A 23,797-nucleotide genomic window follows, 5' to 3' on the forward strand; every position below is an offset into this window, starting at 1 on the left:
TGCGCACTGCGACTCGGCCCGGAAGATGGCGGCTTGAGAGGGAAGAAAGCGGCCCCGCTGGCAGACAGTTCCGCATCGGCCTCCGCCCCTTCCTCCAGCCGGCCCACCCTCCCCCGGCAGTGACTCCCGACAGACAGAGAGAGCAGCAGCACCGCTTTCCCCTCCCCCCTCTCTCTCCTGGCCTGGGCCTCGCCTCGGCCTCAGGCCCCGCCGACATGGAGTGCCCCCACTTGGCGAGCAGCGTCTGTATCGTGCCCGACTCCACCAGGTTCCCGAGCGGCTCGCCGTCCTCCTGGTGTTGTGCCGGTGAGTGCCGCACGGTTCCGCTCTCTGCACAACTTGACCGCACTTTATCAATAGCTCTCCCTGTTCTGTGTGTCTGTGTGTGAAAGAGCAGCTGGCTTTTACCCCACCCCTGTGCTCGTCGCCCGGTTTTCAAACCACCAGAAACACCAGCCCACAACAGGCTGCCGTGTAGGCCTGGGCTGCATAGGGTGGGAGGGAGGGAAAGGAATTGTGAAGCTGGATTGAGTTTCTTTGTCAGGGAGGTAGGGGATTGTGAAACTGATTTTTTAACAGTTTACCTTTGAGGTGAATCTCAGACCGGAGCTCTCATTGGAAGGACCAGTTTGTCTTGAACTTGTGAGCACCTCGAAATGTTCTTCTGCATCAATCTGACATGTTCCTCAGCAAATTGGAGAGGATTGGATTGAAACTAGCTCGAAGTTGTATTTAAGATGGGCGATTTTGTTTTGAAACATGAATGAGCTGAGCCAATGTGTATTTTATAAAGTTAACCCTACAATCTTTGCCACGTCCTATATCAATACAGCCTAGATTGAGCGGCAAATATTTAATTTCCCGTTTATCCCGGACATGGAAGATTTATTTTACAAAACAATAAACTGAACCAGTTCGACTTCTGAATGACTTCCTTTGTGGAAAGCATTTGGTACTGTTTTAGAGTCGGAGCAGACTGGCTTTCCTTAGCTAAAATGTTAGGCCTTTTGTTTCCATTGTCTGAGCCGCCCAGTGCAATGTCCGTAAGGAACTTGTTCTCAAGACCTGCTTTGGTTTTAATAGGGAATCGCCCCCGTGAATTGTATTCTTTGTTTGAAAACTGGCACAACAGGCTGCATACAGCTCAGACAACCTTGGACATGGAATTCTATGCGATGATAAAACTCTGGAGACAGGATGGGTTTGTGATCTAATCGCCCCAGCAAGGGGATAAGAAATACAATGGGATTTTCAATTTAAGTGACGTGAAGTATTTTCTATGATAATTGTTAGCAGCTTTAAACGCTGAAACGTTTTTTTTCTTAACATTTTCTTGTCTGCTATGTATGACGAATACTGGTGATGCAGATAGTACTATAAAATAGTTTTAAAACTCAATCTTTTATCATTGTAATTGTTGTGCCTTTGTAAATCTGATATGACAGCACAAATCTGAAAATTTCAGACATTCTAAGAGACAGCTTTATTTTGTCTGTTATGCTAGTGTGCAAAATTTCTGAAAGTAATTTCAGGTTTGTGGGACTTCATCTAAACTGTAATTGAATGAATGTTTCAAGATGAGATCTGAGTGTTGAGCTACCGGTTTACAGTTGCACACTATGGAAATAAGGAACACAGAGTCATAGGCCCAACTCGTCCGTCCCATTTGCCAACACTTGGCCCATATCGCTCTAAACCTTTCCTATGCATATACCCATTCAGATGCCTTTTAAATGTTGTAATTGTACCAGCCTCCATCACATTACTCTGGCAGCTCATTCCATATACGCACCACCCTTTGCGTGAAAAAGTTGCCCATTGGGCTCTTTTTTAAATCTTGCCCCTCTCACCATAAACCTATGCCCTCTAGTTCTGGATTTCCCCATCTCAGGAAAAAGACCTTGTCTATTTATCCTGTACATGTCCCTCATGATTTTATAAACCTCTCCAATGTTACCCCTCAGCCTTCGTGCTCCAGGGAAAATAGCCCCAGCCTGTTCAGCCTCTCCCTGTAGCTCAAATCCTTCAACCCTTGCAGCATCCTTGTAAATCTTTTCTGAATCCCATCTTTCACACCATCTTTCCAATAGGAAGGAGACCAGAATTGCACGCAATATTCCAAAAGTGGCCTAACCAATGTCCTGTATAGCCTCAGCAAGACCTCCCAATTCCTATACTTAATGCTCTGACCAATAAAGGAAAGCATACCAAACACTGCCTTCACTATCCTACCTACTCGTGACTCCACTTTCAAGGAACGATGAACCTGCATTCCAAGGTCTCTTTGTTCAGCAGCATTCCACAGGACCTTACCTTTAAATGTCAAAGTCCTGCTCTAATTTGAAAATGCAGCACCTCTGATTTATCTAAATTGAACCCCATCTGCAAACCTCAGTCCCCTCAGCCCATTGGCCCATCTGATCAAGATCTTGTACTCTGTGGTAACCTTCTTTGCTTACTGAGTTTTGAGAAGATTTGATGCTCAGGTTGAGGTTCTGGATGTAGGTTTGCTTGCTACACTGGAAGGTTCATTTCCAGACGTTGCGTCACCCTGTTAGGTAACCTCTTGAGTGGGCCTCTGGGCGAAACACTGCTGATAAACATATGAATGGAAAGCAGGAGTTGAGTTTCTTTGGGTTGGTGATGTTATTTCCTGTTCTTTTTCTCAGGGGTGGTAGATGGGGCCCAAGTCAATGTGTTTGTTGATAGAGCTTCGGTTAGAATGCCATGCTTCTAGGAATTCTCATGCATGTCTCTGTTTGGCTTGTCCTAGAATGGATGTATTGTCCCAGTCGAAGTGGTGTCCTTCCTTATCGGTATGTGAGGATACTAGAGAGAGAGGGTCATGTTGTTTTGTGGCTAGTTGATGTTCATGTATCCTGGGATAACGCATCCTTCCTAGGACAAGCCAAACAGAGACATACGTGAAAATTCCTAGAGTTCCGGTTAGAATGCATGCTTCTATCAACAAATACATAGAGTTTGAAGCCACCCTCTGATGAAAAGAACAGGAAATGACGTCACTAACCCAAAGAAACCCAAACATATAAATAGAAGAGGAATTATCAGCAGGCCCCTGAGGTAGGGTGACAATACTTCTGGAAATGAACCTTCCAGCTCAGTGAGCAAACCTACATCCAGAACCTTTTTTGCTGTCCACTGCACCTCCAATTTTGGTGTCATTTGCAAACTTACTAATTATACCTCCTATGTTCATATCCAAATCATTTATATAAATGACGAAAGGCAGTGGACTCAGCACTGATCCTTGTGGGACACTACTGGTCACAGGTCACCTGTCTGAAAAGCAACCCTCCACCATACCCTCTGTCTTCTAGCTTTTGAGTTAGTTCTGTGTCCAAATGGCTAGTTTTCCCTGTATTCCATGAGATCTAACCTTGGTAACCAGTCTACAATGAGGAACCCCTTGCTGAAGTCCATATAGCTCATTCTCCCAGTCTACATTTGGAAAGTTAAGACCCCTATTATTCTTAAAGATAACTGAAGTCCCCTTACAAATTTCTCAGTTTCCCGCAGACTGTTAGTGAGTCTGTAATGTAATTCCAATAAGGTGATCATTCCTTTCTTATTTCTCATTCCTCCCAAATAACTTCCCTAGATGTATTTCCAGGAATTTCCTCCCAAGTAGAGCAGTAATGCTATCCCTTATCAAAAACGCCACTCCCCCTCCTATCTTGCCCCTCTCTCTATCCTTCCTATAGCATTTGTGTCCTGGAAGATGAAGCTGCCAGTCCTGTCCATCCCTGAGCCACGTCTCTGTAATTGCAATGATATCCCAGTCCCATATTCCTTACCATGCCCTGATTTCATCTGCCTTCCCTATTAGGCCTCAAATTAAATGTAGTTTAATTTATCAGTCCTACCTTGTTCTCTGCTTTGTTCCTGCCTGCCCTGATTGTTTGACTCACTCCTTTCCCCAACTGTACCAGTCTCAAATTGATCTTTTCCCTCACTGTTTCCTTGTGTCCCATTCCCCTACCTTACTTGTTTAAATCCTCCCGAGCAGCATGGTGGCTCGGTGGTTAGTACAGATGCCTCATAGTGCCAGGGACCCAGGTTTGATTCCAGCCTTGGGCAACTCTCTGTGTAGAGTTTTCACATTCTCCCTAGAGTGAGTTTCCTCTGGGTGCTCCAGTTTCCTCCAACAATGCAACGATATGCAGGTTAAATGAATTGGCCATGCTAAATTGCCCATAGTGTTCAGGGATGTTTTTGTTAGGGGTAAATGACACCAAAATTGGAGGTGCAGTGGACAGCAAAAAAGGTTCTGGATGTAGGTTTGCTCACTGAGCTGGAAGTAGGGGATTGGATTTGGGTAGAATACTCTTCAGAAGGTCAGTTTGGACTTGTTGGATCAAAGAGCCTGTTTACACATTGTAGGGATTCCATTTTATTAAGAGCAGCTCCAGCAAATCTCCCTGCCAGTATATTAGTCCTCTTCCAATTCAGGTGCCATCCGTCTTTCTTGTACAGGTCGCTTCTACCCCAGAAGAGATTCCAATGATCCAGAAATGTGAACCCTTCTGCCCTGCACCATCTCCTCTATCCTCCTATTCCTACCTTTGCTGGATCGTAGCATTGGGGCTAATCCAGATATTACTACCTTCGAGGACGTCTTTGTTAAATTCCTGCCTAACTTTCTATATTCTCCCTTCAGACTTTCCCATCCTATGTCATTGGTTCCATGTGTACAGTGACCTCCTGCTGGCCCCTCTCCCCCTTGAGAACATTATGCATCCTCTCTGAGATATCCTGGATCCTGGCATCAGGGAGGCAACACACTATTCTGATTTTTTGCTGCTGGCTGCAGAAACACCAGTCTATGCCTCTGAGTAGAGAGACCCCTATCACAATCGGTCAATTGGAACCTTACTTACCCCTCATTACAGTTGAATCAGTCTTGATACCAGAAACTTGGCTGTTTGTGTTACGTTCCCCTGAGAGTCCAAAACCCCCTACATTTCCCAAAACGGCATACTTATTTGAGATGGGAACAGCCACAAAAGACTCCACTACCTGCCTACTCCTCCTACCTTTCCTGGTGTTAACTCATCTACCTGACTGTATCTGCAGCTTTTTCCCCCTTTCTAGAACTGCCCAGCTCTTGTAAATTCCTCATTGTTTCTAACTTCTGCTCCAACCCATCCATGCGATATGATAGGATTTACAACCAAAGACACTTCCTGCAGACATAATCATCAGTAACACGGAAACATACTCTAAACTCCCACATCCTACAGAAAGAGCACATCACTATACTAAGGCCATCTTTGCTCCTTCACAAGCTACAGACCCAAAAAATAGTACCATCTTATTGCTCTAAGGGTTAGAATGTGTTGGATTTTGGAACTATTTTAATGATACAAGTTTATTCTAACCTCAAGTTTAAATGTCTTATGATGTTTTGGAATGGAAATGCAGAGCTGAAATTTCATCCCATTTGGCTTAATTTGGCTTTAATTTTGAATGGTTCCCCTAACACATTTGCTAGCTAACTCATCTGGTAAACCTCACATAAGGACTTAATGAAATTTTGCTCAAAGTAGAATGACAGGACTGATGATTATGGTACTGTTGACTTCAACAGTTCTTCTTGACTGTTAATTAAAGGTGAGTGTGTTGTAATGTAATCCTTAACATTCTAAATGGGTATTTCCCAATAATGTAATGTTACTGTGGTTTCCATGTGGTGTGACACTGTGTCCCTATGATATGACAGTGAATGGGAACAGTAAATTAGGCAGTGGTATCTTCATTTCTGTAGAGTACACCTTTAAGATCACAGAATTGAGATCCATAATTTTGTTCAGCATTTGAAAGACCTCCTGCAGCATAATGTCCATCTCTAGACATTCATTCCATGTGTCATAGATTCAATCAGCATGGGTTGTGGGAGACAGTGGGGCACTCGTCTATACCACTTCTCTAAAAGAGCTCTTCACCCCATTCTTACCCTACCATCATAGCGTTATAGAGTCCCACAGCATAAAGACTGGCCCTTTGGCCTAAACTGGTTCATGCCGACCAAAATGTCCATTCACACTAATCCCATTTCCCTGCACTTCGCCCATATCCTTCTAAACCTTTCCCCGATCCATGTATTTATCCAAATGTCTTTTAAGCGTTAATGTACTCGCCTCAACCACTCTCTCATGCAGCTCATTCCATATGTGTAAAAGAAGTTGTCTGCCAGGTTCCCTTTTATTCTTTTCCCTCTAACCTTAAGCTGATGCCTCTAATCCTCTATTCCCTGACCCTGGGAAAAAGACTCAGTGCATTCGCCCTATCTATGCCTCTCATGACCTTATGCACCTCTATTATGTCCCTCCTCAGTCTCCTACGCTCTAAAGAAAAAAGTCCTAGATTGTCCAACTTCTCCCTATAACTCAGATAATTGAGTCCAGGCAATATCCTTGTAAATTTCTTCTGTACTCTTTCCAGTTTAATAACATCCTTCGTATAACAAGGTGACCAAAATTGAACATAATCCTCCAAGTGCGGCCTCACCAACATCTTGTATAACAGCAACATAACTTCCCAACTTCTATACTGTCTACCTGTGACTCCACGTTCAGAGAACTGTGAACCTGAACTCAAAGATCCCTTTGTTCCACTACACTCCTTAAGGCTCTACCATTCACTATGAAACTCCTACTTGATTTGACTTTCCAAAATGTAAGACATCACACTTAACTATATTAACCTCCATTTGCCATTTCTTGGCCCACTTACCCAGCTAGGAGAAAGTGAGGACTGCAGATGCTGGAGATCAGAGCTGAAAATATATTGCTGGAAAAGCGCAGCAGGTCCAAGGAGCAGGAGAATTGACGTTTCGGGCATGAGCCCTTCTTCCGGAATGAGGAAGGTGTGCCAAGCAGGCTAAGATAAAAGGTAGGGAGGAGGGACATTGGGAATGAGATAGGTGGAAGGAGGTTAAGGTGAGGGTGATAGGCCAGAGTGGGGGTGGGGGCGGAGAGGTCAGGGAGAAGATTGCAGGTTAGGAAAATGGTGCTGAGTTCGAGGGTTGGGACTGAGACAAGGTGGGGGGAGGGGAAATGAGGAAACTGGAGAAATCTGAGTTCATCCCTTGTGGTTGGAGGGTTCCTAGGCTGAAGATGAGGCGCTCTTCCTCCAGCCGTCGTGTTGCTATGGTCTGGCGATGGAGGAGTCCAAGGATCTGCATGTCCTTGGTGGAGTGGGAGGGGGAGTTGAAGTGTTGAGCCACTGGGTGGTTGGGTTGGTTGTTCCAGGTATTCCAGAGGTGTTTTCTGAAATGTTCCGCAAGTAGGCGGCCTGTCTCCCCAATATAGAGGAGGCCACATAGGGTGCAGCGGATTCAGTAAATGGTGTGAGGAGGTGCAGGTGAATTTGTGGCGGATATGAAAGTATCCCTTGGGGCCTTGGAGGGAAGTAAGGGGGGAGGTGTGGGCGCAAGTTTTGCATTTTTTGCGGTTGCAGGGGAAGGTGCCGGGAGTGGAGGTTGAGTTGGTGGGGGGTGTGGACGTGACGAGGGAGTCACGGAGGGAGTGGTCTTTTCGGAACTCTGATAGGGGAGGGGTGGGAAATATATCCCTGGTGATGGGGTCCGTTTGGAGGTGGCGGAAATGATGACGGATGATACGCTGTGTGGGGTGGTAGGTGAGGATCTGTAGGGTTCTGTCCTGGTGGCGATTGGAGGGGCGGGGCTCAAGGGCGGAGGAGCAGGAAGTGGAGGAGATGTGGTGGAGAGCATCGTCGACCATGTCTGGGGGGGGAGAAATTGCGGTCTTTGAAGAAAGAGGCCATCTGGGTTGTTTGTTATTGGAACTGCTCCTCCTGGGAGCAGATGTGGCGGAGACAAAAGAATTGGGAATATGGATGGCGTTTTTACAGGGGGCAGGGTGGGAGGAGGTGTAGTCTAGGTTGCTGTGGGAGTCGGTCGGTTTATAGTAAATGTCCGTGTTGAGTCGGTCGCCCGAGGTAGAAATGAGGAGAGGTGTAGGAAGGGGAGGGAGTAGTCTGAGACGGTCCAGGTAAATTTGAGGTCGGGGTGGAAAGTGTTAGTAAAGTGGAAGAACTGTTCAACCTCCTTGTGGGAGGACGAGGCCGTGCTGATACAGTCATCGATGTAGCGGAGGAAAAGGTGGGGAGTGGTGCCAGTGTAGCTGTGGAAGATGGATTGTTCCACATATCTGACGAAGAGGCAGGCATAGCTGCGGCCCATGCGGGTGGCCATGGCTACTCCTTTGGTTTGGAGGAAGTGGGAGGATTGGAAAGAGAAGTTGCTCGGAGTGAGGACCAGTTCAGACAGTCGAAGGAGGGTGTCAGTGGAAGGGTACTGGTTGGTACAGCGTAAAAGGAAGAAGCAGAGGGCTTTGAGCCCTTCGTGATGGGGAATGGAGGTTTACAAGGACTGGATGTCCATGATGAAGATAAGGCGTTGGGGACAGGGGAAGCGAAAATCATGGAGGAGGTGGAGGGCGTGGGTGGTGTCCCGAACATAGGTGGGGAGTTCTTGGACTAAGGGGGACAGGACCGTGTTGAAGACCCCCAGAGATGAGTTCGGTTGGGCAGGAGCAGGCTGAAACAGTGGGTCGGCCGGGGCAGTCAGGTTCGTGGATTTTGGGCAGGAGGTAGAAACGGGCGGTGCGGGGTTGTGGGACTGAGGTTGGAGGCGGTGGATTCCTTCGTCTCCGCCGCATCTGCTCCCAGGAGGACCAGTTCCAATACCGAACAACCCAGATGGCCTCTTTCTTCAAAGACTGCCCCACCTTAACCTCCTTCCACCTATCGCATTTCCAACGCCCCTCCCCCAAGTCCCTCCTCCCTACCTTTTATCTTAGCCTGCTTAGCACACTTTCCTCATTCCTGAAGAAGGGCTTATGCCCAAAACGTCGATTCTCCTGCTCCTTGGATGCTGCCTGACCTGCTGCGCTTTTCCTGCAACACATTTTCACCACTTACCCAGCTGTCCTGCATTTTTTTTTTTTAGTTTTTATGTATTTTATCTAGTTTCTTCTTCAATAACAGCATACGAGCAGGGATTAGACTAGCCCATTTAATCTTTCAAGCCTTCACCATTCAACAATAGGACGCTAAGAAATAACAAGAGTAGGCTGATTGGCCCCTCAAGCCTGCTTTGCAATTCAATTGGGTCCTGGCTGATCTGCTCTGGGCCTCAAATCCTTCTCTTGTCACTAATCAGTCTGTTTCCATTATTTTTAAGAGGCAGAAGATTGGTTCCTTTGGCATTTGTCTGAACTTTACACTTGGGTTTTGAGTCTAGTTTCTGCCTAATTACTTCAGGAAAATCTTAGAACATAGAACAGTACAACACAGAACAGGCCCTTTGGCCCATGATGTTGTACCGAGATTTAATCCTAATGTAAAATATAGTAATTTAACCTATGCACCCCTCAACTCACTGCTATCCATGTGCATGTCAAGCAGTCACTTAAATGTCCCCAGTGAATCTACTTCCACCACCACCGCTGGCAACGCATACCATGCATTCACAACTCTCTGCATAAAGAACCTACCTCTGACGTCTCCTTTATACCTTCCTCCTAATTTCTTCAAACTATGACTTCTCGTACCAGTCAATCCTGCCCTGGGGAAAAGTCTCTGGCTATTGACTGCATCTATTCCTCATTATTTTGTACACCTCGATCAGGTCTCCTCTCTTCCTCCTTCTCTCCAGAGAGGAAAGTCCGAGTTTATTTAACCTTTCTTCATAAGGCAAGCCCTCCAGTCCAGGCAGCATCCTGGTAAACCTTCTTTGCAACCTCTCCAAAGCCTCTGTATCTTTCATATAGTAGAGCGACCAGAACTGGACACAATACTCCAAGTGTGGTCTTACCAGGGATTTCTAGAGCTGCAGCAAAACCTCACGGCTCTTAAATTTGATCCCCCTGTCAATGAAAGCCAAAATGCCATGTGTTTTCTCAACAACCCTATCCACTTGGGTGGCAACTTTGAGGGATCTATGTACCTGCACACCCAGATCCTTCTGTTCCTCCACACTTGCATAACTTCTATTTTGGCCATCCTTTGTGATTGCTGATGCCAGTCCTGTTTGTTTCTTATTTGATGGTTTCGATGTCCTGATATCCAGCTCTGGCACTTAATTTGAAGTTGTTTTTCAGCTTTACCTTTTCATCTTATTTACTCTTATTTTAATGAGACTTGTCTCTTAGGCACCTCCTTTCCCAATTAGTCTCTCAGTGTTGGAGTATCCAGCAAGGCCTTTCAAAAGGATTTTGTGTGGTGTGCTCCCACAAGCTGACAAAAACATCAGGGGTGCCCAAAACACCGTGCTCTCCTAATAACAACTGCACTGTCAGTTGGAGGTGTTAACTTTTTGGCAGATTTTCCTCAGCAACACCTCAAGTGGACATTCCTTGTCTGAGCTGTTGCCTAAAATATGATCATAACTGGTCATGATATTGTCCTTGATTTGGTTTGCACTTGAGTTAGTAATTGTTAATGCCATTCTTCAGGGAATAAAGTACTGTTCCTTCACTATTGCTGAGTCAAAAGCCTGCAGTCCCACCTTTTTGGCACTGTGGGTGCGCCAAGGACCTCAATTGTTCAACAAGGCAACTCTCCACCACTCAACCTTCAGGGCAATTAGGGATGGATAACATAATGCTGGCCTTGCCACATCTTCAAATGAATTTGAAAAAAATTAGAAAAAGTAAGCACAGATTTTTACGTAGATGTTTACGCCCAGTTTATTGATTCTGAAAAGGGTTGAGCTGTACTACCTGTTTTGAAATGAGCACCATTTAATGTAAAATGTGGAGCTGAACCGCTATGTGAAATTGGAATCTTAATATATCTTATTAAATGAGTTGTGTGGAGAAGGAGTTAATTTCTTGGTGATCTGATCACTGTAAGCAGTTATCTTACTGTATTAATGTGCAAGAATCCTTCCATTCTTGAAGAAGCAAAGGAATATTCACAGGTTTCACTGTGTTTTCCATTTAAATGTTAGGAAATGACCATCACCATAATCTCTTGCATTTCACAATGACATTAACACAGTTGCTGAGAGTGAAAGTATAACTTTTATAAACAGTAGGTTTGAGGAATTAAGCAATCATGGAACTATTTTGAAGAGGCCTGTTTCCTGCTGCTGTTAGTGTTTGCAAGAGGAGGTGGAAAGGACTGTGTAATATCTGTTTGGGGATGTCTCTCATTAATGTGTTACTGTGTGATAGGGTATTGATCTAAGTGTGGAGCTTTGTCTCTAACCTGGCATCGTAAATTGATTTACACTTGGATTTGTGGAAGGGACACAATAGGAATAAAATCCTTTGCAGGAAACTACCGAGGCATGACGAACAAGTTAGTACTTCAGTTAAATGAGCACCAAAAAAAAATTTGGAGAGACGAAGAAGTAAGGTAATTAATCCAAAGACACACCAGAAATTCCGTGTAAAAGGGGAAAGCTGTGAGGTTAAAAAATAAGCAAGAAAGGAACAGTCATTCAGTTCCACTTGTGAATTGTTCTCTTTATTTTAAGGGTTGTAGCTGATATTATTGTTACTTTACTCAGCTGGAACCTCAACATAATAATCATAGCCTTTTAGTCTGTTGGTATTTCTGGAGTTCTTTGTAGTCAGCATTAACCTTTTAGAGCGTGACAGTAATGTTTGTAATAGTCATGATTTGGAGATGCTGGTGTTGGACTGTAATAGTTTGTAATAGTGTTTGCAATATAAGGCTCCACTGGTCAAATAGTTGACAGTACTGTAATAAGATCACAAATTCTCATACTTCACTACTTTTTCTTACAAAATCTATGTGTAATCGCATATCATTTATATTGTGAAATCAAATCTAATTTGCGTAAAATTTTATTTTCAATATTACTACATAACAAAATTTACTTGGTTTAATTATTATAGAATGTTCTTTAATATTAAAGAGTAGTGAGATGGTATGAATAAATTTTTGAAAATTATTTGTTCATGAGATGTGGGGGTTGCCAGCAAACCCAGTTTCGATTGCTCTCAAGGAGGTGGTGCTGGTGAGCATTAACTATGGACTTAAAATTACTGGTGAACTGTTCATTTTAAATGGGACAAATGGCTTGACTGTTAACTACTCTCAATGGCAGTTGGGGTTGGGCAAGACCAAATGTTGGTCTTGCCAGCGACTCTAGGAGCCTGTGAAAAAATTAAAATACAGTGGGGGTTAGAGTTCAGGAAGTCTACATTACTTCTGTCTAACACTACTTGAATGATGGCTGCAGACACTATTTCTAAATACAACCTGGAAAAAACCGTGGGAATTGCATTCAGTTGTGAACATAGAACAGTAGTGTAGGAACGTGCCCTTCAGCCCATGATGTTGTGCCGAACATGATGCCAAATTAAACTAATCTTTTCTGCCTGCCCTTGTTCCATATCCCTCCATTATTTTGCATATTCATGTGCTTATCTAAAAGCCCCTATCATATCTGCCTCCAGTACTTCCACTGGCAGCGCTGTTCCAGACTCCTACCACTCTGTGCAACAGACTTGCATGCCCTCTACTATTAGACATTTCAACTCTGGGAAAATTGTTCAGACTGTCAACCCTATCTATGCATCTATGGAACCAAATGCCTACTTTTCCTTAATATTTGATCGCCCAAAGTGCAGCACCTCACACTTACCTGGATGAAACCCCATCTGCCATTACTCCACTCAAATCTGCAACTGACCTATATCTGGCTGTATCCTTTGACAACTTTCTACGCTATCTTCCACTCCTCCAATCTTTGTATTGTCTGCAGACTTAGTAACCATATCCTCCATCTGCATTTTGATTCAAATCGTTTATATCTGTCACTAACAGCAGAAGTCCTAAAGTGGATCCTTGAGGAACAGCACTAGTAATGGATCTCCTGCCAGAAAAACATCGACCCACCACTCCCCTCTTCCTTCCATAGGCAAGCCAGTTTTGAATCAAAGCAGCTAAGTCACTGTGGATCCCATGCATCATCATCATCTGGCTGAGCCTACCATGAACGATGTTGTCAAAAGCCTTGGGGAAATCCATGCAGACAACATCCACTCCTGTACCCTCATCAATCATCTTCTTCACCACCTTGAAAAATTAAATCTAGTTAGTAAGATCTGACCTGCCCCAAACAAAGCCGTGCTCACTGTCCCTAATTAGGTCGTGCTTTCTCAAATGCTCGTAAATCCTGTTCCTCAGAAATCTCTCCAAGAGCTTCCCAATCACCGATGTGAGACTCGCTGGTCTATAGTTTCCTGGATTATCCCTATGTCCTTTCTTGAACAGAAGAACAACATTAGCGACTTGCCAGTCTTCCGGGACACGTCTAGTGGCTAGCGAGGTTACAAAGGTCTTGGTCAAAACCTCAGCAAACACTTCTCTGGCATCTCTTAATAACCTGGGGTAGATACCATCAGGTCCCGGGGACTTATTCATTTTAATGCTGTTCAAGAGACCCAACACCACTTTCTTTCTTGATCTCAAAATATCCTAGCATATTAGCATTCTCCACATTAATCTCACTATCCTCAATATCCCTCTGCTGGATGATTACGCATTTAGGATCTTGTCCACATCCTCTGCCTCCAAGCAGGAGTTCCATGCTTTATCCTGGAGTGGTCCCACCTCCTCCCTAGTCATCATCTTGTTTTTTAATGTATGTGTAGAATGCTTTGGGATTCTCTTAACCCTACTCGTTACTGTCATTTCTTGGCTCCTTGAGTTCTTTCCTGCTTTCTTTATATTCCTCACTGGTCCTGTCCAATTTTAGTGGCATCTATAAGGTTTAGGAAGTTTTTTCCCTTTTGAATAAATTCACAACCTCCTTCGTTATCCGAGGTTCCCTTCTCTTGCCATCCTTATCCTTCCTCCTTACTGGAACATGCCGGTCCTGAATTCTGATCAGTAGATCTTTGAACAACTCCTACATGTCAAATGTGTATTTGCCTGATAACAGTTCCTCCCAATTAACACATCCTGGCTCCTGCCTAATACTGACATAATTTACCCTCCCCCAATTTAGTACCTACTCTAGTCGCAAGGTCCTGACTTATCCTTATTCACAGCTATCTTAGAACTTAAGGGGTTGTGATCACTGTGTTTACAAAATGCTCTCCCACTGAAAGATCAGTCACCTGGCTGGGCTCCTTAGCTGGTATAAGGTCCAGTATGGCCCCTGTTCTAGTTGGACTAGCCACGTACTGTGCCAAGAAACTTCCTTGCATGTACGTAACACATTCTACCCTGTCCATGCCTCTTGCTGTAAGGGAGACCTTGTCAATGTTCGAGAAGTTAAAGTAATCCATTTTGACAATTCTGTTATTGCATCTTTCCATAATCTGCCTACGTATTGAACGTGGACAAGAGGATTGCTGGACACATGCATTGATATATTTGGGCTGTGCTAAACCCGAAACACTAGATGTGTAGTGTCTCCTACCCTTCCTCCTCTAACCAAAAAAAGACTGTGATGAGGTTTGGTTTGGTAAGGTAAGGCTTTTCTTTTCCCCCCCAACTATTCAATCTCTCTTGGTAATTTAGAGTAGAAGAGATGGAGGCTAGGGTAGTTGCATGCTCCTCTTGCAGGATAAGGGAGGTAAGGGTCACCACTAGTGTCTCTGTGTACATCATCTGTGAAAAGTGCCTGCAACTCCAACTCCTCACACACCATGTTAGGGAGCTGGAGCAACTTTGGATCATTTAGGAGGCTGAGGGCGGGGTGATAGAGAGGAGGTACAGAGAGGCAGCCACACCTGAGTTACAGGACCGAGGTAGCTGGGTGAGTGTCAGGAGAGGGAAAGGGAATAGGCAGACAGTGCGGGGACCTCCTGTGGTTGTACCCCTCAATAATAAGTATACCGTTTCGAATACTGTTGGGGGTGGGGGGTGGGAAGGATGGAGATGACTTAACAGGAAAGCCATAGTGGCCAGGTTTCTAGCACTGAGCCTGGCTCTGGCTCAAAAGGGAAAGGGTGTAGAATAGGAGCGCAATAATGACAGGAGATTCAATAGACAATAGATGCAGGAGTAGGCCATTCTGCCCTTCGAGCCTGCACCACCATTTAATATGATCATGGCTGATCATCCTTAATCAGTATCCTGTTCTTGCCTTATCTCCATAACCCTTGATTCCACAATCCTTGAGAGCTCTATCCAACTCTTTCTTAAATGAATCCAGAGACTGGGCCTCCACTGCCCTCTGGGGCAATCCCGCCATTTCAGGGATTGACCTCGTGAACCTATGCTGCACTCCCTCAATAGCCAGAATGTCTTTCTTCAAATCTGGAGACCAGAACTGCACACAGTACTCCAGGTGTGGTCTCATCAGGGCCCTGTACAGCTGCAGAAAAACCTCTTTGCTTCTATACTCAAATCCCTCTTGTTATGAAGGCCAGAATGCTATTAGCCGCCTTCACTACCTGCTGTACCTGCATGCTTACCTTCATTGACTGGTGTACAAGAACACCCAGATCTCTCTGTACTGCCCCTTTACCTAAATTGATTCCATTTAGGTATGTTTTAAAAAATTCTCAAGGTCAGGTTCGTAGGAGAGTAGTCTGACACAGAACAAACGACCAAGAGGCGAGTCTGCTAGAATATGGGCATTTTATTCCCCGCAGCGTTGCCACAACGGGTCTGGCTTATACTCACTCTACATGTTACCAAAACTGGGAGCCGTCAGTTCTCGTAGAGCGGTTGCCAACAACCCACGCTCGGCGGTTAAACGTAACCCCGGAGCAGACTCACCGAACTGGAGACTTTTCCAGCTGATATACTCTTTTCCAGATATAAACATTCATGTGAACAGCAGAGCAAGGCTAAAAAACACATTCCATTCTGGTTACATACAGATAAGAAGATTCACACGGGGAGGTGTGTAATAAGATTCACATGGGACTAAGCAACACCTCCATTCCGGTTAGATTCACACATGTATTGGGACATAATTTTTAACCGTTTCACCACATTCCACTGCTTGGAATTTTACACCACAAGGTAGTAATCTGCCTTCCTGTTCTTGCCACCAAAGTGGATAACCATACATTTATCCACATTAAACTGCATCTGCCATGCATCTGACCACTCGCCTAACTTGTCCAGGTCACCCTGTAATCTCCTAACATCCTCATATCCTCAATTCAGTTTTGAGAGGAACAGACACGAGATTCTGTGATCATGAGCGATGCCTCCTGAGTGCCAAGATTAGGGATGTCTCTGAGGCAAGTCTACAGGATTTTTTAGGGGGATGGAGAGCAGCCAGAAGTCGTGGTACACGTAGGTAGCAAAAGGGAGGAGGACCTGAAAAGTGAATACAGGGAGTTAGGTTGGAAGCTAAAAGGCAGGATGAGCAGAGTAGTAATATTCGGTGCCACAGGCTAGTGAGGCAAGGAATGGAGAGTGAGTGCAGCTGAACACGGGCTGGTGTAGGCGGGAGGGCTTCAGATATGTGGATCATTGGGATACCTTAGATTAGATTACATTACAGCGTGGAAACAGGCCCTTCGGTCCAACAAGTCCACACCGACCCGCCGAAGCACAACCAGCCCATGCCCCTACATTTACCCCTTACCTAACACTATGGGCCATGGCCAATTCCCCTGACCTGCACATCTTTGGACTGTGGGAGGAAACCAGAGCACCCGGAGGAAACCCACGCAGACATGGGGAGAATATGCAAACTCCACACAGTCAGTTGCCTGAGGCAGGAATTGAACCCGGGGAAGGTGCGACCTGTACAAGGACAGGTTGCACCTGAACTGGAGGGGCACCAATATCCTGGAAGGGCAATTTGCTAGAACTATTCGTGAGGGTTTAAACTAGATTGGCAGTGAGGTTGGAATAGATCTACGGTCAGAGGAAGGGGTATTCGGTGAACAGGCAGATATAGCGTGTAGAATGTCTGAGAGGCGTGATGGACACTTGATAGGGCAAAAGTGAAGTCAGTGTTGAAGTGTGTCTATTTTAATGCAAAAGAAGTATCAGGAATAAGGGTGACTCGGAGCATGAATCAGTACTTAGAACTGTGATGTTATGGCCATTTCGGAGACTTTGAAATCTCAGGGGCAGGAATGGTTGTTGATTTTCCCGAATTTAGATGTTTCAAAAGTAATAGGGGTGAAAGGTAAAAGAGGTGGAGAAGTGGCATTGCTAATCAGATAGTAGCACAGCTGCAGAAAGGGCGGATGTTGAGTAGAGTTTGCCCATAGAGTCCGTATGGGTGGAAGTCAAAACAGGAAAGGAACAGTCACTGTAGTGGGAATTTTCAACTTCCTTAATGTCACAGTGGCTGTTGAAGGGCCTAGTATAATCCCATCAAAGTGTTTGCAGCTACCTTATTTTTGAACATAAACCACATTTCCTTAAATGAGCCCTCCATTATGTCCTTGATGTAATGCAACTCCTCCACCTCTTTTACCTCCCTGTCGAACTCATCTATAACAATGAAATCCTGCAACGTTGAGCAGCGAGTTCTGTCCATCATTCAACCAAGTCTGTATCATGGCCACCACATCATCGTCCTATGTACTGATCCAGGCTCTAACCTCACTTGATTTAACTATAATCCTCCTGTGTTCAAATTAACACACTTCAGCACATTAGTACCATTGTATCCATTCACTGGTCTCTGCCTGTCCTTGCTCTCTGACTTGCTGGTCCTATCATGTACCTTCCCCTCAATCCCTCCATTTGTTGACCTGCTCTGGTTCTCTGCCCCCTACCATTTCGAGTTGCATTAGCAGACCTCCCTGTGAGGATATTGGTTCCCCTCTAGTCTACGTACAACCCATCCCTCTTGTACAAGTTGCCCTGCCCCAGAAGAGATCCCAATGATCCAAGAACCTGAAAACCTGCCACTTGCACCAACTCTTTAGTCATGCATTCATCTCTCCTACCTTGATATTCCTTGCCCTGAGATCACTACCCATTAGGTTCTGCTTTTCAGCCTCTTTCCTAACTCCCTATTCTCCACGGTATTTCATCCCTCTTTTTACCTATGCAATTAGTACTAAGGTGCACGATGACCTCTGGCTGCTCGCCCTCCCTATTAAGGATTTCATGCAACCACTCAGACGCTCTTGATCCTGGCAGGCAATTCGCCAACCTAGAATCTTGAGCACGGCCACAGACACCTGTCTGTGTCCCTAACTAGCAAGTCTCCTGCCATTGTTGTTTGCTTGGACTTTGCCTGACCCTGCTCAACAGCAGAGCTGTTTGTAGTGCCACAGGCCTGGCTGCTGCTGTTATGCTCTCCTGAAACGCTATCCTCCACAACAGTATTCAAAACAGTATAGCTGTTAGAGGGGGCAATAGCCACAGGAGACTCCTGCACGACCTACCTGCCTGCCTGCCTCTCCTGGCAGTCACCCATCTACTTGACTGAACCTGTCGTGTCAAAAAGTGAAGCGCTGGAAAAGCATTGCAAGTCAGTCTCATCCGCGAAGCAGGACGGTTGACGTTTTGGGCATAAGCCTTTCATAGGGAATGTACCTGTGGTGTGACCACTTCCCCGTAACTAGTCTCTTATCATGCTCGCTGCCTGCTGTATGCTCCTCAGTGTTCAGCTGAATGACGCGATCTGTGAGGAACTGCAGCCAGTCACATTTCCTACAGACATAGTTGTCTGGGACATTAGACTGCTCCCTGAACTCCCATATTTGGCAGGAGGAGTACACCATTGACCTAACTGCCATCTCTGTCCCTTTACAGTAAGAAAGATGAAAGAATCTTACCTTGCCTTTACCTTCTGCACCTTTCTCTTTGAAGCCCAGTAGTCTCCTAAGCCTACACTTCCGCTAACCAGCTGCACTTCCACCACACTGCAACCTCTCTCAAGCTATTTTGTTGGTAATTTCTATTGATTGCATTGTAATTTAAATAACCAATCTTTACAAACGGACCTTTGTCAAGGGTCAGTTAGAATCGAAACGTCAGCTCTTTTCTCTCCTTACAGATGCTGCCAGACCTGCTGAGATTTTCCAGCATTTTCTCTTTTGGTTTCAGATTCCAGCACCCGCAGTAATTTGCTTTTACCTTCGAGGCTACAACAAACTTTCTAACGGTGTCTCTCAATCTCTCTTTTTGTTTTGCTTTGAGGAGGTGGGAAGGATGGAAACACTGCAGTAATGTAATGATTGGGGCTTACCGTTTCTTGATGTTGGGTTCTTCTGCGATCCATCATGACTCAGCTGACTTCTTCCAGAATGCATTTTTCAAAAATACTTTATACTCTTTGTGTATATACATTGTTACAGATGCACTTCTGTTCTGCATGTAGCATATCAAATGAACAAATAAACATTGAAGTTTGACTCTATCCCAACAAACCAAAGGCATCTCTTACACATAGAGACTATATTTTCATACATTTGAGGCACTGGGAGGGTTCAATAACTGAATGGGCCCCGAATTAACTTCAGCAGGAAGACTGCAGACTGTGGTCTTTCCCCACTGCGCCTGTGCATTTCTCAGCTCGTAGTCCTGGACCTTGGAATGTACCAGTCTGCAACACTAGGTCAAGTTCTGGAAGACCAACAAGTTTTGGTCAGACTAAACGTTAATGGTCCTCCAGGTGCAGTTATGTTTGTCTCGGTGTGTGTCGCAGGGAACAGACCATCGAGCACAGAGTCCTGCTAATGGAGCTGCTCAGGATGAACTTCGACAAAAACCTGTACATCTTTCGCAAAAGCCCAAGTCACGTGTCATTGAAATCTACAAATGGACCAACAGGATTTGAAAACAAAGGTTATTGGGGAGTTCCTTATACCATTGACGAAGAGGGAAGTACTCTGATTCCTGGGATTGAGTGGCTTTTATCGGAAATTCATTCTGAATTTTAGCCGTGTGATTGCCTTTATGATTGTCCTGTTGAAGAAGTGCAGGGAATTTCAGTGGATGGAGGATGTCTGAAGACATTTGACAGCCTGAAAGCTATGAGTCACTGCCCCAGTGTTAGCCACAACTAATTACACAAAGCCATTCAAAATGTTTAACAACGTGAGTGATGTGGGTATTGGTGCTGTACTTTTGCAAAAAGATGACGAAGATAGATCTATTGGGTACTTTTCCAGAAAGAATCATCAACAGAAGTATTTCACAATTGAGAAGGAGATCTTGAGTTTGTTTGTTGCTGGTGTTGCAACATTTCAATATTTATATTACCAGTGACACCTCAGGCAATTGTATATGTTGATCATAACCCCTTAAAGATTTTCCAATAACTTTTAAGGATAAAATACCAGACTGCGTTTGGAACGGACAAGAGAACGGAATTGCCAACGTGTTGTTGTGACTTTGAAGGAAGACGGTGGCATTCTGTGGCTGGAAGAAAATGGACTGAAATTGAATGTAGTAGTGAATAATTGCATGCTTAGAGTCAATGTAATGTATATGTATTGTACTGTAATTATAATGTAAGGGTTTTAAGAAAATGAAGCCATCTTTGTATATTGACTTCTTTTTAAGTGGGGGAGTTGTAACCATGCTATGGCTTCAAGATGTGTATTTTGTCCTGGTTTTCTTTGTGTGAAGAAAGATTGAGACAGAGGTGAGGTGGGGTCTGCTTAAAGTCAATAGAGTAAACAGCTTGTGAGGCCTTGGGTTTTTTTTTAAATTAGAACAATAGAAGCAACCTGAATGAATGGGGTCAAGCTCCCACAGAGCCAGGATTTTTAGCATGCTTATGATGATGTATGGCACTGAGTGTGGATCTTGAGATGGAGCGAGAGCAGCTGTCAGTGGAACATTGAACATCGTGAAGATACCTACGATCCTGGGTGAATTCAAAGAAGGAAGGATGAATGTGAGGTGAATTTGAGCTGGAGGCAGTCATTTAAGGAATGTGATGTGGCTATACAAATGAGTTTTAGCTAATACCTTGTTGAACACCCAGAGTGACAGTCAAATTTATGATGGTGAACGAGAAAAAAGATTAGAATGGAAACTCCATCGGAGACAGAAGCAGAACTTATTCAATGTGAACAGAAGAAAAGTGGCAGTGAGTTAAATACTAAATAAGAACCAAAAGAACTGCGGATGCTGTAAATTACAAATTGCTGGGCAAGCTCAGCATCAGCATTCTGAAGAAGAGTCACCAGATCTGAAATGTTAACTGTGCTTTCTCTCCACAGATGCTGCTAGATTTGCTGAGCTTTTCCAGCAGTTTGTGTTTTTGTTTCTGATTTACAACACCTGCAGGTCTCTCAGTTTTTTAATTCAGGGTGTTTAGTTTTAGCTTTCTGCAGTTGCAGAGGTCTTGAAGCTGGATGTGAAAGCTTTTATTCCCATCTCGGTTACAGCTAAAAGCTGGAGTTCTCTTCCTGCTGCCAGAATCACATGTGAGACAATCTATTTCATTGAATTTATCTTTGCCAAGGATGTGTTTATGGAATGTTACTATATTGGAACAATTAATTAGCAGTTAATATATCTATTACTTTGTTGAACATTTTGATAGTTGTGTCAGTTCTTATTTTTATTTTCTCTGTACTTTTACATTGGTGTTAAAATAAAGTGTGTTTTGCTTAAAGTCGAATAGTCTGACCAATCGAATTGCATCTGGAACGCAGCACCTTACTAATCCTAAAAATAAGAAAAAATTCGGGTCAAGGATATCTTCTTAATACATTTTGAGGGGGTTTGGTTTGATCCACAACTTTGTGAAGTTCAGTAATTTGATGTCTTGGCAAAATGTTTCCTTAAAAGTGATTTTCAGACTCTATACAACATGAACTGCTGCAATTGTCTGAATTCAGTGCTACAATTTCCAAATTTCTTTACCACAGCTTGAACAACACATACTTACAGCAGTTGTAAGGAAAAGGAAACTTTGAATTTTTATAATATGATAACCCTGCTATTGCCATGCAATAGACCAGGACTTTTTTCTTTTGCCAGAAGAAGTAAAACCATTGAAGATATTTATTTCTGAAAGTAAAACAAATTATCTTCTTTTTATTTTGCAGTTTGTCGCTCCAACAAAAGTCCATGGGTCTGTCTAATGTGTTCAAGTGTTCATTGTGGAAGGTATGGTAATATTATCGTGAGTCTTAGGCTGTCATAACGATAAGCACAGACTGTGATTGTTGCACTTCATTACCACTTTGGTGTTATATAAAGATTGGTAGGTAATGTTGTTCACCTCTTCAATTGAAGTGTGTTGCACTCGATAGTGGATTGTTAACTCGCAGTTATTAAAATTCCTGTAATTAGTTTTAAAATATTGATAAGTAAGCACAACCTTGTTTGGAAGTATACGATATGATGCAGAAACACTACAGGTAGTTCTGCTATAATGCGGTAGTTCCGTTCCCATGCAACACAAGTGTTATAGAAAATCTCTCAACATAAATAATGGGTCTTATGGCAAACTGCCAAAAATATCAGGAGAACTCGAAGCAGTAGTAGTTAGTCCAACATATCTTTAAATCATATTTTAATGAAATAATACAGTAAATTCAACACTTTAACTTTAACTCTCAGACTACAATACTGTCCCTTTCATGAAGCTCTTCACCACATGAATGCCGACATGGGAAGTCCAGTCCTCCTCTAGATTCTCCCCCAGTTTGAAATAAAGTTCCTCCTAAATGTAGACTACAATTCCCAGTTTCAAGTTAAGTTTCAAGGCTTACAGAGTTAATGCATTCCTGTTTTAGCTGTACACACTGAATTTGTATTTTGCAGACAGAAGATCCTGAAGCTGGGTTTTACTGTTCTGGTAGTGCCAGGGATAGAATTGTGTAATAGCAGATGGAAGTTCACTTTGTATTAAAAAAAGTCCACACTTCACAAATTGTGTTATAGCCAAATCATGTTTAATAAATGCGCATTGTAGGAAAACTATCTGTAATGGTGATTTGGAGATGCCGGTGCTGGACTGGGGTGTACAAAGCTAAAAATCTCTCAACACCAGGTTATAGTCCAACAGGTTTAATTGGAAGCACACTAGCTTTCGGAGCGACGCTCCTTCATCAGGCAATAGCCACTATCACCTGATGAAGGAGCATCGCTCCGAAAGCTATTGTGCTTCCAATTAAACCTGTTAGACTATAACCTGGTGTTGTGATTTTTAACTATCTGTAATGGAGTACTCTCCATTGAGTGATTGACATTCTTTGTAAATATAGTAAATGTTTTTTTAAAAAAAATCCAGAACCTGATGACCCATGTCTTTGAGTTCTAAACCATATGTGAATATTCGGGACTATTCAAATCCAAAATTCCTTGGATTTTAGAATTATTGCAATGAATTGCAAGTTAGTGAATGTAACACCGTTATTCAGAAAATGAAGGTTAGAGCAAACAAGGGACTGTAGATAAAGTCATTGGGAAACTTCTGCAATCTATTATTAAGGAAATTTCAATGCATTCAGAAACTTATTCTGTGGTCAGGTAATTTTAGCACTTTATTTTTAAAATATCTGGTAACAAATCTTCTGAGTAAGTACCTAGTAGGATAGATAAAGGGGAACCAGTGGCTGTAGTTGACATGGATTTCCAAAAACAGATTCAATGAGGTGCCCACACAAAGTTTGGGGTAATGTTTATAAGAGTGTTGGTTCACTGATAGGATATAAATTAGTGGTAAATAAAATGTGAAAATTGGCAGGTGGTTAAGGATCAAAGCTGGGGCATTGGATACTTACAACGTATTTTAATGACTTAGATAAAGCAGCTGAAGACTCCTGTGGCACTACTCTCTACCTCGGAAGCAGGGCTCGAGTCCCACCTGGTCCAGAAATTAGTAATGACAACTCTGAACAGGTTGATTATAGGAAATATCTAGATG

At 43.7% G+C, this 23,797-nt stretch overlaps 2 protein-coding genes across 6 annotated transcripts in view; one reads left to right on the forward strand and one right to left on the reverse strand.

Annotated features, from left to right (window-relative positions):
- Window positions 1–736, reverse strand: part of LOC148137571 (uncharacterized) — a 33,744-nt gene extending 33,008 nt beyond the window's left edge. For both annotated transcript variants that reach the window (XR_015754125.1, XR_015754124.1), the window contains exon 1: window positions 585–736. The gene's annotated coding sequence lies outside the window, so the exon portion shown is untranslated. The remainder of the gene's footprint in view (window positions 1–584) is intronic.
- Window positions 1–23,797, forward strand: part of usp3 (ubiquitin specific peptidase 3) — a 212,697-nt gene continuing 188,900 nt past the window's right edge. For all 4 annotated transcript variants that reach the window (XM_087982071.1, XM_087982073.1, XM_087982072.1 and 1 more), the window contains exons 1-2: window positions 1–306; window positions 21,972–22,032. In XM_087982071.1, coding sequence (XP_087838197.1) covers window positions 216–306; window positions 21,972–22,032 — 152 coding nt within the window. In that variant the 5' untranslated portion in view covers window positions 1–215. The remainder of the gene's footprint in view (window positions 307–21,971; window positions 22,033–23,797) is intronic.

Source organism: Chiloscyllium plagiosum, unplaced genomic scaffold (genome assembly GCF_037043375.1).
Source record: "Chiloscyllium plagiosum isolate Xiang-an unplaced genomic scaffold, Cpla_swu_hap1 HiC_scaffold_42, whole genome shotgun sequence".
Lineage (NCBI taxonomy): Eukaryota > Metazoa > Chordata > Chondrichthyes > Orectolobiformes > Hemiscylliidae > Chiloscyllium > Chiloscyllium plagiosum.